Source organism: Bactrocera neohumeralis, chromosome 6, assembly GCF_024586455.1.
Source record: "Bactrocera neohumeralis isolate Rockhampton chromosome 6, APGP_CSIRO_Bneo_wtdbg2-racon-allhic-juicebox.fasta_v2, whole genome shotgun sequence".
NCBI lineage: Eukaryota > Metazoa > Arthropoda > Insecta > Diptera > Tephritidae > Bactrocera > Bactrocera neohumeralis.
This window is the reverse complement of record NC_065923.1, coordinates 65,203,919-65,218,263: the sequence shown is the minus strand read 5'-3', so window position 1 is coordinate 65,218,263 and position 14,345 is coordinate 65,203,919. Positions and strand designations below refer to the sequence as shown.

The following is a 14,345-nucleotide window of genomic DNA, read 5'->3' as shown; positions in this document are numbered from 1 at the left end:
ATTTTTTTTCATTAATAATAATCATTTCTTTTTATAAAATAGAAAATATATAATGTTTTTTATTAAATCTGTATCTGAATCAATTTACAACAACCATAAATTAAAAATGGAATTTTAAAAATATATGTATGTATGTATGTATACCTAAAATTTTTTTAACTTTTTAAAATTATTCAATATTTTTGGATATTTCTTTTAATAAAGCTTAATTCAATATATTTGGTTATTTTTTTAATAAAGTAAATATTTCAAATTTGGCAGTAAATCGCAAAAAAAAGGAAAATTTATTAGCAGAAAATAGTTTGTTTAAAAATATGAGGAGTTGTTATTTTTATATAACATTAAATCAATAATATTAAAAAATATAACTTTAATTTTAAAAATATTTGCTTGAATAAAATTTTGGAAAATCAAAAAAAATTGCACACAGTCAAAAATAATTCCTTTGATTTCGCTAAACTTTCCATAACCGAAATTTAGAAGAAATTTTAGAAGAAAATAACGTAAAAATTTGCGCTGATTTTTAATAAAAATATATGTGTTATATTTCGAAAATTATTTAATTAAATTTTACAATTTTTGTAAAATTTTATTTATTATTTTAATATTTTCAAGAGTTAAAAATATTACATTTTGCCAATTCACAAAAAAATTATTATATTTTGCCGCAATTATAAGCAACAAATAAAAAGTAAGTTAGTAATTTAAAGTTTATATAATTTTAGAGTAAAAACGACTTTTTGAGTTCAAGTTTGAGAGCAAAAGGAATTTCACAACTGCACGCAACAATTTCAAACAATTTGCCATAAAGTGTGAGAACGGTGAAAATCATTTCGATTGCAGACAAGTATTAACAAAAGTGCTGAATTATTCAAAATATCAAAATATAAATCTAAAAGTGCTAGAAAAATTATAAAAAATCATAAAACATCGAAACACTGAAACATTGAAAACGCAACATAACTTCACAACAAATACTAAATTGCAAATATAACTAACTGTAAGAGACAATTCTGTTGCGTGCAAGAATAATCCTGTGCGAACGCGATCTCCACACTGCCGCCCACATTGCTGCGCAGGTACGCCGAACAGCAGCAGCAGCAGGTGTGTGTGCGCACTTATGCAAAAACAACAGTAACAACAAAGCGTGAAGAGAGAAAAGTAGCAATAATAGCAAACAAACTCACAACCACAAATCTAAAAAAACAAAACTCAGCCGCAAAAGCGTGCAGCAAAAATCAGGGAAATAAAAAACAAAACAAAAACACGAAATTAAATCACAAAAACTGAAACGATGGCTGTTGTCTTTTATATGCCCGAGGGCGGCGGCGATGACTCTGCATCGTCATCGAGTGGCGGTCACGGCAGTGCGGGCAGCGGCAGCGCTGCTTCGTCGACATCACAATCGCCCAACACAACCACGTCGGCCACACAAACGCCCATGCAGAGTCCGCTACCGCCGCATTTTATGATGGCCTTCTACCAGTATATGAGTAAGTTGCATTTATTTCCTTTTATATCGCATATATCATATTTTTTCTATATTGCAATGAAACATTCTTTATGGAATTGAGGTATTATACTTTTGCTATTACTTATTATTGTTATCAAATATTTGCGCATATACCTAGTATGAATATATAGCACCTAGTAAATGATATGCCTATATATTTATATTTCTGCATATATGCAAAAACTTGCCTGCAGGGTGGGTGTGTCATCAGTTTTATCGATTTTTCTTTCAAATTTACCATTCAAAATAATTCTTCCCATATTTCCTTTTTTTGAAATTATTGCTGTCAACCCCTTCACGGCATAAATAATAACTGAGGCGTTTTACTTAGAAAATTTATTATGGAATTTTCCTTTTGCATAAGTTTGCACAAAGTAGTGATGAAGGAGTCGCATAAAGGACAAAGGCGAACTGATTATATTCAATAACAATTCCTAGAACTTCAGAATTTCCATTTGCATACGTATATTAAATCAGACAGGAGTCGATAGACGGACATTTCCGAGAAACTCAGAATTTCCGTTTCGCTCGAAAAAACCAGTGTTGAAATAGTACATGATATGGCCATTTTTCTGCACCCTAGCTACCGCGCAGTAAGCCTTAAAATAGTGCATCCTTACCATATAGCATAATTTTTGGAAATTACACATAAATAATAGTCTACTTATTGGAGTGAGGTTTTCAAAGCTATGCCAAAGTACAAAAAGTCAAGTTCAAAGAGAGTAGCCTTATAAAAACAATTATTTTTAAGAGCCGTCCTTTAGACTGTCCAACAAAAGGATGTTTGAAAATCGATATTACAAAATTTATACATAAGCACTTTAACAGAATTTTAGGCGTTAACAAAAAGTATCTAAAATATAGGCGCAAAAACCCGAAAGACACCCATTTTCAGGTGCCCTATAGCATACTTTCAGGCTGTTAAACAATAAGATGTTTCTAAAATATAGCTTTTAGCATACTTTTAGGCTGTTAACCAAAAATATTTAAATACTGGACGCCATACACCAAAAAGATGCAAAGTTCGTTTATTTTTACTAAATTTTTTGCACTCAAAATATTTTTAAATAAATGACTAAATTAGATTAAGGCTAATATCATTTGATTTCTATTGCATATATTGAGCAAAGCTTATCTTGATCTTTTCTGGGTATAAACTCTGCTGAGTTTTCCTTCATTTTACAATACAGAAATGTGCCGCCTTGAGATATGCAACGGATTTTTATAAATATTGCATACTTTTACGCGCTCAATATATAAATTAGTTGATATCTTCTGTTGCGAAAGATAAATCTTTGATTAAATTTCTTTCCTCCAGGACTTTCCAGTAAATAATTTTTAATAGCTTTAAAACAGGAAAGTTTGTTTGTTATTTTAGCAGTTTCTTCAATACTATTAACTAAGAAAGGAAAAAATTATTATTTTTTAAATTAAGGCTATAAGAGTTCATATTTTCTTTTTTAGCAATAGGCTCATAGCAAATTTTCGACAAAACGACCGCTTACAGCCCAAAAGTATGCAACAGTACAAAAGTTAAGATATTTAGTTGCATACTTTTAGGATGTTGAAACTTTATTTTACTTATATTTTTGGATTATAGGTAGATTTTTTTTATAAAAATATAATATATGACTATATATTCATATAAACAATCATACCTTTTCTTCAAAAAAAAAGTCCTTGAATTCATTCACTTAGCAAGATTGCAAATATTGCCACCAAACTCTTGAACTGAACAAATATTAACAGAACGCGTTATTAAGAATAGTTACATATGCTTGTATATTTATCGCTCATATGTAACAAATCGTTAAAGTAAATAATTAAACAATAGTAAGCATCGCTGGGCCGTAAGAAATAAATCAATGAGTCATTGCCATTTATTACTTTATTGTTATTGTTATGAGTAGTTACAATGCAGCAATTCAGTCAAGTAGTCGACAAGCGAAAGGTAAATAATAACTACTGCTGTATGTACATGTGTGTACATATGTAGTATGTATGTATGTGTACGAATGATATGAAGTGTAAAACAATGGCAATATTTGAAGTGCTTGAGTGCTTAGCTTTATTGGCAACTTTATTGGAACAGTATCACTTTGCTATAAATTACAACAAATACAGCGCAATTAAATGGATTAAAATTTAATGCAAAGGTACATTATAGCATGAAAGTTAAATGAATGTAGTGCCAGAAACACTTGAGTTTATATGGATCTTTCTTATATAAACTCGGCCTTGAGGAAGTCATAAAATCGTCAAAAAATAGATAATGTTTGTCACAGAATTTCAATTATAGCAAAATTTGCAGCTATAATTAATTTTGTATGGGCTTATGAGTATTTTTTAAATACTTATTGGTAGAAAAATATATATTTTAAGTATATAGGATTATATTTACATAACCACTAATACATGGCAACATCTCAAAATGTACAGCATATTCATACCCAAATCGCAGTCGCAAAAAGCGAATTCAAGCCGCAACGGCTGTTATTGCATAACAAAAATATAAAAGTTATTTCGGCATAGTATTAAGTATGTGTATGCCACATTATGTGTGTTTGAATGCAAATAAGCCAACTCGCGGCTATTAGCCGCTTATGAGCAATTTAACACAATGGGTAGGTCAGCTGGGCGTTGAAATGCTTTCAACTGTCAAACGGTCAATAAACTGTAAATAGTATAAATATATATAAATATATATATGTATAAACGCAGTATATGCATATGGGGTATTCCATACCAAATCGACCACTTTTGAACCCGACCCCATTAGATTTTGCTGAAACTTATCCATCCTTTTCTACCCTTTGAAAAACATTTTTGAGAATTTTTTCAAAATTTTTTGTCCAACTTCAAAAAAAGTTATGAATTTTTCAAAAAAAGGCTTTTTAATTTTCAAATAGCCATAACTTTTGTAGAAATTGACTTTTGGAGACCTTTTTTTTAAATTTTTGTTTTTGAATGAACTTTTTGAAAAAATACAGGAAAAAAATTTAACACACAATAAAAAATAATCGTGTTTTTTTAAGTAAAATCGTCATTTTTTGAACCTCGCCATTTTTTGAAAGTTCGCCATTTTTTTTTGGTTTTTCCTCAAAAAAAACTTCAATTAATTTGACAACTATCCTTGTTAATCCCGGAGTGGGCCGATTTTTTTTATTTTTTTTATTTTTTTCATTTTTGAAAATTTGACAATTTTTTTTAAATAAAATAATAAACTGATTATAAAATTAAAATTTTTTAAATTAAATTTAATTATTCATTAATTTTTTTAAATTTAGTATACTACTTTTTTTAATTTTGTTTTTGATATTTTTAATATTTAATAGCAATTTTTATATATTTTGTTTGTTACGTAAGTAATTTTTATGTACAATATTTTAATTTTATTAAAAATTTTTCTATTAATTTTGTTATAAAAACAATTACTGATATTTATTAACAATTTTTTAATTTTTTTTTATTAAATTTTTTAATTATTTAATTAAAAATTTCCCTCTTAATTTTTTTTATAAAAAATAGTTTATTTCATATATTATATTTAATAACAATTTTTATAATTTTTTTATACGTGAAAAATTTATATATATATATATACGTCTATATTTTCGTATATTATTTTTTATCCTTTTAATTCTAAAAAGTGTTTTTTATTTAACTAAAAATTATTATTTCTTATTGTTCTAACTGCTAAAAGCAGGTTATATTATATTAATAAAAAACCCAAAACAAATTTTCACAAAAATAAACAATGAATATAATAAATAAATGCAATAAACTCAAATGCCTGCATAAAATACATAAGAAACACGCCCAATTTTGCTGTCCGCTTGACCAAGTGACCAGCGTTTTGGCATTATTTCGGCCACAGCAAACGCCCCAAATGTCTGCTGCTGCCACAAACGTTAACGAGATACTGCTTATTTAGACATTTATTACCACACCCGTGCTTTGCATGTGAACAATTTCAATACAGAAAAAATAAACAAAAAATTAAAATAAAAAAAAAGAGAAGACAAAACAACAATACAAAATGAAAGCAAAAAGCATAAAAGCTGAACGATAATTGAAAACGCACAAAAAACGGTAACACAATAATGCCACAGAAAACACGAAATCCAGTTTGGCGCGTGCCACACCGACTCGACCCATAAGTAAAACTTCAAGCGATCGAGTCAATGCAATTGCGCGCAGGCGCATATTTATGCTGTAATATGCGCATACTTATGGGCTTGTATGTGTGCTTATGTGCATATATACTATATACATATATACATATATGAGCTATAGCATAAAATTGACGTTAACGGCGCGCTGCTGAACTTGTTGCACGTTAATGTGGCTGCAGCTAATGATGTTGACTTGGCACGCCCTTGTTTTTTGTTGACCATTTTGGCTTGTTGTGCATAAGGAATTGGGTGGAAGGTTTTAGGCATTAATATTTAAATAAAGTTATGAAAGTAAGACACAAAGAGAAAAAAACATAAAAAAAATATTAAAAACAGAATCAAAAAAATTTTTAATAGCCAATTGAAAATTAAAAAACAACTTTGAGAAATTAAAAAAAAAAAAAATAATATATAAAAAAAAATTTACAAATAAAAAAAAAAAAAAAAAAATTTAAACTTAAAATAATTTAAAAAAAAAAATATTTAAAAAAAAAAAAATAGAATAGAAAGAAAAATATAAAAAAATATAAAAAACAAAAATTTTTTTAATAAACAATTGTAATTGTTCAAAATTAAAATCAACTTTGAGAAATTTAAAAAAAAAATAATATTTAAAAAAATATAAAAAAAAAAAAAAAATTTTAAAACTTAAAATAATTTAAAAAAAAAATTAAAAATTGTCTTAAACAAAAATATTATTAAATTTTTTGATCAATTCCAAACCTAACATTTATTTTCATAACCGCTTCAGCTCATAACCTACAGCTGGTTCGCAAATAATAAAAAAAAAAACACATTTAAACTGCTTACTACAAATAGTTTATATATGCAAAACGCGCACGCGATCACTGCTCTTGTCGCTGTTATAGCCACATTAGTTATCTCCAAGCACATGCACATACATACTTACATATATAAAGCGCTCAAAAGCCAAAGAACTCAACAGACAACATAACTGGTTGCTGAGCTGCCGCTTAAACTGCATTCGATATAAAAAAGACGGTATGAAAAAGTAAAAAAACCACAACAACTACAACAAAAAATTATAAATTTGCGCTAAAAAAATCACAGCAGCACCACATAGTAGAAATGCTTGTGGAAGAGGAAGCTCTGCAACTGCATGCAAGCTGAAACTGGATAAACGGGTTCTTTTACTACGATTGTTTGCAAACCAGCTAAGCGGAGCTTACAGAAATATAGAAACCAAAAAAATAAAAAACTCTACGCTTGTAGCTTGTCACCATCTAGGTGTGCAGTATGTGCGGCTTTTGAAGGTTTTGCATGAGGTAGGTTGGTTATTGATCACAGGATATAGTATATTGAATTATTTGAACTTTATAAAAATCAAACATTTTTCTCTTAAAGATGTAAGTGCGTATAAAAATATTTTGTTGAAAATAACTTTCTTATTTAATAGTTTTTAATGTTTCGTCAAAAAAATAATTTTTGAGTTATGTCACCCTTAGTGAAAGCACTTATCAGATTTTTTTTTAACTTGAACGGCTTTGTGTTAGCAGGCATACATTTCAAGCAATCTATTTTAAACCATAAATGTTTATTCTTAGCACTTTTTGTTAGTATTTATATAAGTTTTCTAAGTAATACTTTTTTCGGGTCATCTTGAAGTCAATGTTGCTCATACGTCATGTAGAGTTCAAATTAGTAAATTTAATTAACCATACAAATGTATGTATGTGTGTTTGAAAATCTAGGTTTTAGATAAACAAAGTAGCTTTGAATATAAATTGGCACTATCTTTGAATTTAAGAAATATTTTTAAATTGTACTTTACTGAATTTTTTAGAGTTTTGTTTAGAATCAGACGTGTTTTTGAAATTTTTTACGGAAAGAAAATTTTTTAAAAATATCAGTTCACACACTTTTTCATTTTTAAATATCAACATTGTTATAGAATGCAGTTTTTGATGGTTTTGAGGAGAATTAAAAAATTATTTCAAAATATAAATTCACATATTTTTCAATTTTAAATACCTACAGCCTGCCTTAAAGCCCAAGCACCAACTAAGCACATACATATTCCCATATAATTTATGTGCACACATATATACATATATTTCCACGCCCGTTGCTAGCAATGCTGAGTCATCAAAGTCAACACCACCAACAAAAAAGGCTAGCATACATAAAAATAGAAATAAAGCAAACACCTATCAAACCACCAAAGGCTCCACCCATCGTCGGGGAGTTGAAACAAAATGCATACGCATACAAAAGCAGCACATACAGTTCATAAACACATAAACTAACACAGACTGAGATTGCGCAAGGGTGGTTACAGCTGCCACCTACCATTGTGTTCACCAACATAATCCCTACATTCCCTCGCTCGAGCAATTCCAGCAAATACTTGCACACAGCTAAGCCTATTCATCCCTAACTCTGCCTTTTTTCATTCCTTTTACTCACCAGCTTGTCTGCTTTGTTTATTTCTTTCTCACTCTCAACTGGTGGCTTTGCTCCACAATTTTTATCTCTAATGGGCTTTGGTGCCCATATTCATAACTCAGCTTAAATGTTTTATGCATCACTCTCACATTGCTGGTATCCCAACTTTTTGCTCCTCTCTGTTTTTAAATGTTTTTATCAGCTTCTACCGGGTAATATGTAGGCCTGCTGGAAACAACCCTTTTTACATGTTTTTGACTTTTGTAATTTTTTGTAGAATTGCGATTTCATTGCTCTTTTTTAGTTTCTCTCATTTTATTATTGCTCTTTACACCTTGTTGTTTGTTTTGTTATTGCTTGTTTTTTACCTAGCAACTATATATATTTTGGGCTTTCCCGCCAGAAACCACAGTCTCAAATATATTTATTTACCATTTGGTATTCCCTTGTGTAGCGCTCGTTATTTTATATGTTCTTCGCTACCAGGTTCGCTCTCTCTCTCCTTTTGTTTACCTAGATGACGCATCACGGCATACCAACCATGCCACAACTTTATAACTTTTGAGTTTAAATACTTGGCTTCGGATAAGGCCCAAGGTTATTTGAAGAAGTACAGACCTAGCGTATAAAGTTAATCATACAATCAGCTGATTAAAGCTTTCATTTCGCGCCGTTTAAGTGCTATCCAAGCTGACATATTTTTTAAGTAACATTTAGGAATTTTATAAGCTTTATTTGAGAGACCCTTTTTTGACTGCATATCCTCAACTTTTCAATCATCTAGTCCTTATGCTAGAGTTCTGTATTTATAAAGAACTTTTGAGTGATTTCTAGCAACCCGACGCCAATCTTCATATGATATGTAGTAGCCATAGAGGCTCTCATGATGCTCCAGAACAGTATTTCATATAAGCTGAGTAAGATCTTCGTATCTCTCCTTGAGTTGGGTTCTCAGTGACATAGGTTACATATAAACTTGAGTAGTATCTTCCCACCTCTCCTTGAGTTAGGTTCTCAGTGAGCCCTAAGGAACCTATAAAGATAAAGAATGTTACTTAATTTCTAGAGAGTTTTTTTTTAAACAAACACATTATTTCGAGACAAATGTTAACATTTTTTCTCTTCTCTAAATATGGAAGCAGGAAGCAAGTTTGCCACATCCGTCATATCTTCCTTAATCCTTACCCATAACTTCAGAGTTTTATAGGAAAACAAAGAAATACATTACCACCCATATATAGACTCCTTTTTTGTTCCACGTTATTACACCAACTCAACTACTAGTTAACGCCCAATTCAGCTAACGGTACTTCAAATTTATTACATACCCTGCCACAATTTGTAAGTCATTTACTAATTCGCAGAGAAATGCTTGACTTTAAGCTTTACTTCCTCACTTATCAAGCTCCCAACATGCGGTATGCATAAATTCTTAGAAATCTTAAAACGTATGCGTGTGAATAACGGTATTTGTAAGTACGTGCCGCATACACATTGTACCGAAACTTCAACTCAAAGTCACACATACTCAGAAACCACTGCGGGCAATTCTTCATACACAGCATTGTTCTTTAAGGATGCTGGCACTTACAACATGCGCCTAGCATATATGCTTCCGTGTTAATGATTCACACATTTACAAGAAATATATATATATACATACAAATATCTATATGTATTTGTAAAGATGACAGGCATCATGTAAAAATTTGCTGCAATCCCAAGCATTGTTACCGGGCAGTGCCGTTGGGGCGCCTAAAACACTCACACATATATTTGGCCCAGCCACCCGCCAACATGCGCTCAACCCCTAAAAGCGCACACCTACTGCGAAAGCCTGACGCTTGACTGTTGTCAGGCGTTCGTTTTGCGGCTGAAAAGTAGGCAGCAAATAATAATAATAAAAAATTTTCTCTACACCTAAAATTTCACTGCCTACATTCCGGCGTGCAAGCACGCTTTCACCGTATTTTGTTTTGCTTTGCACTTTCTTAACATTGCACACCTCGCCAGCGCGCCGCCTGCAGAAGCCGACGCCCCGCATATCGATCCGCCAGGCGTTCGTTTTCTTTCATTTGGCTGTTGCCAACAGCTGTTTTGCCGCGTCCATAATTGCGCCTAAAAGTCTGCAAAGCTGCTTGGCATGCGTGTGTGCGCGCGCGTTATTTTCGCCGGTTTTGTTTTGCTCAGCAACTTCGTCTGCGCTGTTTGGCAAACGGCCGTGAACCTGGTCGACAGGTCGTCGTGTTGCTTGCTGGGTGTGTATCTGGGCGAGCGAAAGCAGGGCGTGCAGCAGCAAGGAGCGCTGACTTATTGCTGTTTCTCTTGCCTCTTTGCTGTCGATGTTGCTGTTTGCTGATTGCCGTTGCTTTTGCGCTGGCTTTTGGCTGTTTGGCTGCTTGCCAGGCGAAAAATGGGCGCGTCAGCAACGAACCGTACAACAAATATGGCGGTCGCGCTGTGCTGCTTAGAAACAGCTGTGCGCCGCTGGTTAGCTGATAAGTGGGCCTTGCCGCAAATGTTTTCAAAACAAATTTGCACTTATTTTTTTTAGCTTTTTGCCTTTCATATTCTTGCGCTCAAAACGCCTATGGCTATACGGCTGTAACTTTTGTAAATACACAACTTTGTTGCTAAACTTTTGTTGCCAAGCTGCCGGCTGCTAGCGTTCTCCACTTCGGCCGCCCGCTTACGCCGCGCCACATCAAAGGCTGTTACAGTTACTGTCTACAGTTCTGCGCTTGTTTGCCAGCAGCTTTTGTGTTGTTGGTTTTGTTGCTTCTGTCGCATTGTTGTTGCAGCGGCTTTGTGTCATTGCCATTGCCATTGAATTTTCTACATGAAAAGCTACGCTGCTGCTGCTGCTGCCGCTACGGCTCTTGTTACCGCTGTATTATATTCCAGTTATACTGCTTTTCACTTGGTTTGTTTTTATACCTTTCCATTTTATGCCTCATTTTCTATTATCGCATCGGCTGGCAACTGCTGTCGTCAACAACTGCGCCTACAGTCCATTGGTGGCAGCCGCAGCAGCATATTATATCACGCCATTTTTTGTTCACTTTGCAATTTTTTATTCTTGGCTGTTTGTTGTTGGCGTTGCAGCTTCATATTCGTTGCGCTTTGCATGTATAATGTGAAATTTGCATTCAGCTGCGCCACAAAATGCGGCAAGTCAACAAGCCGGCAAACTGCAGCAATATATAGATAGTGGTATGTATGTGAGTACATATGTACATATATAAATATTTCAGGTATAAACGTATAAGTATAATGAGACTTTACAGCTAGTGAACGTTGTTACCAAGTACAGCAATTTGTTAGTGCTTTTGTTGTCATCTTGCAGTTTATTCATTACTTTTTGCCGCGCTTGTTACCGTGTTATCGTTCGTGCTTTCCGCTCCCTTTCTTATATATGATTCTCTCTATTTATTGCGTAGTGCATATCAGTAAAGCAATATATACAAAAATATATTATAAATATGTATATGTATATATATGCTTACATACATACATACATACTTATAATAAAAAAAAAAAAAACATTTTTTTAGTCCACAACCATTCATACTTTTATGCACATCGCGACTTAAAAAAATGTTACTTTTATAATATTCATTTTTGTTCCTTAAAAAAAAAAAAAACAAAATGAATTGTTCGGTGAATAGCCCTTTATTGTTGTTGCTAATATAAGCACTTTTTAAGTAGCTTTTATTTTATGAGCTCCCGTCTTGGTAAGAGCTTTGAAATAAATACAAAATAATAGCAAAAAAAAATTAGGAAAATGTAGAAGGCAGGGAATTCCTTAAATAGAAAAAACAAAATTATACGGAAAATTGTATCTAAAATTCTTCAAGGTTAAGCGAAAATGAGTACATTGACCACAAAAAGTTCAACATTTGAAATCTGCCTTTTTGTTTGTTTTCTATACGCTACTTTCATAGAAAAGCAAAATTGCTTTGGAGTTAAACGTATGTTGTCATGATATCGTATAAAAGCTCTGAAAAAGCTTAGAGCACTTATTTTTTTACCACTTTGGTGCTTAAATTAAAATTAAAATTTCAAGAAAGAATAATTTGGTTTAAGGTCACTTAGTATGATAGTTAAAAAAAAGCTTGGCAAAAGCTCTACATATGTTGAAAGTGCTATGAATTTGTGGCAACTTTTTTTCAAAATTTACACTTTCCTCTCAATTTAATTTTTTATGATTTTAAGTATTAATAATCCTATATAAGTTTAGACAGTTAAAAAGTATTGAAAAGCTCTAAAAAGCTCTAGAAAGCTTCCCCACCAGCTTTTTTTCAAAATTTACACTTTCCCTCTATTTAATTTCTTATGATTTTAAGTATTGAAAAGCTCTAAAAAGCTTCTCTACCTGCCTTAGTCCTTATTTCAGTTTCACTTTTGTTTCAATGTTTGGTTTATATGCATCTAACTTTCTTCTAAAATTCGTAAAGACATGTAAATTGTAACTTTATGATAGCTTTACTTGCTTTGGTCTTTCAGATTAAATCAATATTTCTCATTTGTTTTAGATCATCTGAAAATTCTTGAAGAAAGACATTTTATTTTAAATATAGTGCCATTAAAAAACGTTTAAGGAGCTCCGACATTCTTTAAAACCTTTTAGAAATCGTAGAGCTTTCTATGTATTTTTATTCTTAAAACTTTAAGACACCGTAGAGCTTTCTTTGTATTTAAATTTTTCTAGTTTTCTATAAAAGTTTTTTAAACCAAGTTTATATGTGTAACCATTCCGAAAATTAAATAAACAGAAATAAAAAAAATTCTCGGCTAAAGAATAACCCGAGCGACATAAACAGCTTGCAAAAAGCTCAATCGTAATTACTTCGTTATACAAACTTCCTTTAAAAAATTATCTTCAGAGAAATATCTCCTTTGCTAAATTTTTTGTTTCTAACAGCATAAGTACAATTATAAAGGGTGCTTCGTTATAAGCTTTTTTTTTAATTTAATTTGTATACTTATATACATATGTATATAACACTTAAGAGTTATGCTAATATATTACTTAAGAGCACTTTTCAAAGCAGACATGTGTCTATGAATATATGGATGGGTGTGTATACTTTTCAATATAAGTACATACATATATAAAAACCACACCGTAGACATGCCGGCAACACTGCACGAAACCAAACTGTCTACCAAGCAGCCCGTGCAATGTCTTCCACTAGCTAGTGTTTTTGCTGTTATTGTTGGTGTAGCTAAGTCAAGTTGATGACACATGCCACTGGTATTTTTATAAGTTGCACGTGAAGTTGCAAAAGCGCGGCAACTACCGGCATTCCACGGCATTGATGTCACACACTTATACACCTTCACATATATAAATAAACAATGTGTACATAAGTAATTAAGTGTGCACATATGCCCATCAGCAAGTCAGTTGTTGTGCATAGCAGACAACACATGTTTCTTCTGCAGTTTCAAGGGCGCTGCTCCACACTTTTTGATTGCACTGTACCAACATTTGTGCAAAGAATGAATTTAGTTGTGCGAATAAATTAGTCAGCGTGGCATGCTTTTTACTTTGATGTATGCATTGTTATATAATAAATGTAAACAATTAATTATTAATTACACTCATTAATTGTTAATTACAATAATTAATTACAACAATAATTAAATAAAAATTACAATAATTGGAAGAAATTATTTCACAACTTTTTGTTTAAGTTTCTAAGATCTTTTGCTACTTTAATATCTCAAGTGTGGCCTATCTTTGCATATTTAGCGGAACATACCCTGTTTTATTCTATTTTATCTATCAAGTGGCCACTCATTTTTTACTTACCGTTAGTATTATATTTATTTAGTTGTAAAATCTGCAAGTTCGTTATCTCTAAGTTGTAAACATTGACTCATAAACCGCAATAATGCAAGAAATTAAATGCGGAAGGCAAGTTCTCTAAATCCGAAAATAATTAGTCATTTACTATACAAAGCAAAATTGAACAAATTATATACCTATTCGAAATTACAAGGGAAAATAATTTTTTTTCCAAAATTGAAAATTATTTGTAAACAATTTTTGAAAATTCTATAAAAAAATAAGATATTGATCTAAAATTAAAAAAAAAACCATATAAAATACATAAATAAAATTTGTAATATTTCGAAAAAAAATTCCCAACAAATCTTGAGAATTGGTAAAATTTTTGAAATTCTACAAAAATTAGTTCTTTTCAAAACTGAAGATCATTTAAAAAAAATTTTGATCTAAAATT

General features: G+C 31.4%; 1 protein-coding gene across 2 annotated transcripts in view; it reads left to right on the top strand.

The window, feature by feature from the left end:
* LOC126762418 (cell death protein hid) overlaps window positions 1–14,345 on the top strand; it is a 46,628-nt gene that overhangs the window by 1,417 nt on the left and 30,866 nt on the right. For both annotated transcript variants that reach the window (XM_050479139.1, XM_050479138.1), the window contains exon 2: window positions 726–1,493. In XM_050479139.1, coding sequence (XP_050335096.1) covers window positions 1,295–1,493 — 199 coding nt within the window. In that variant the 5' untranslated portion in view covers window positions 726–1,294. The remainder of the gene's footprint in view (window positions 1–725; window positions 1,494–14,345) is intronic.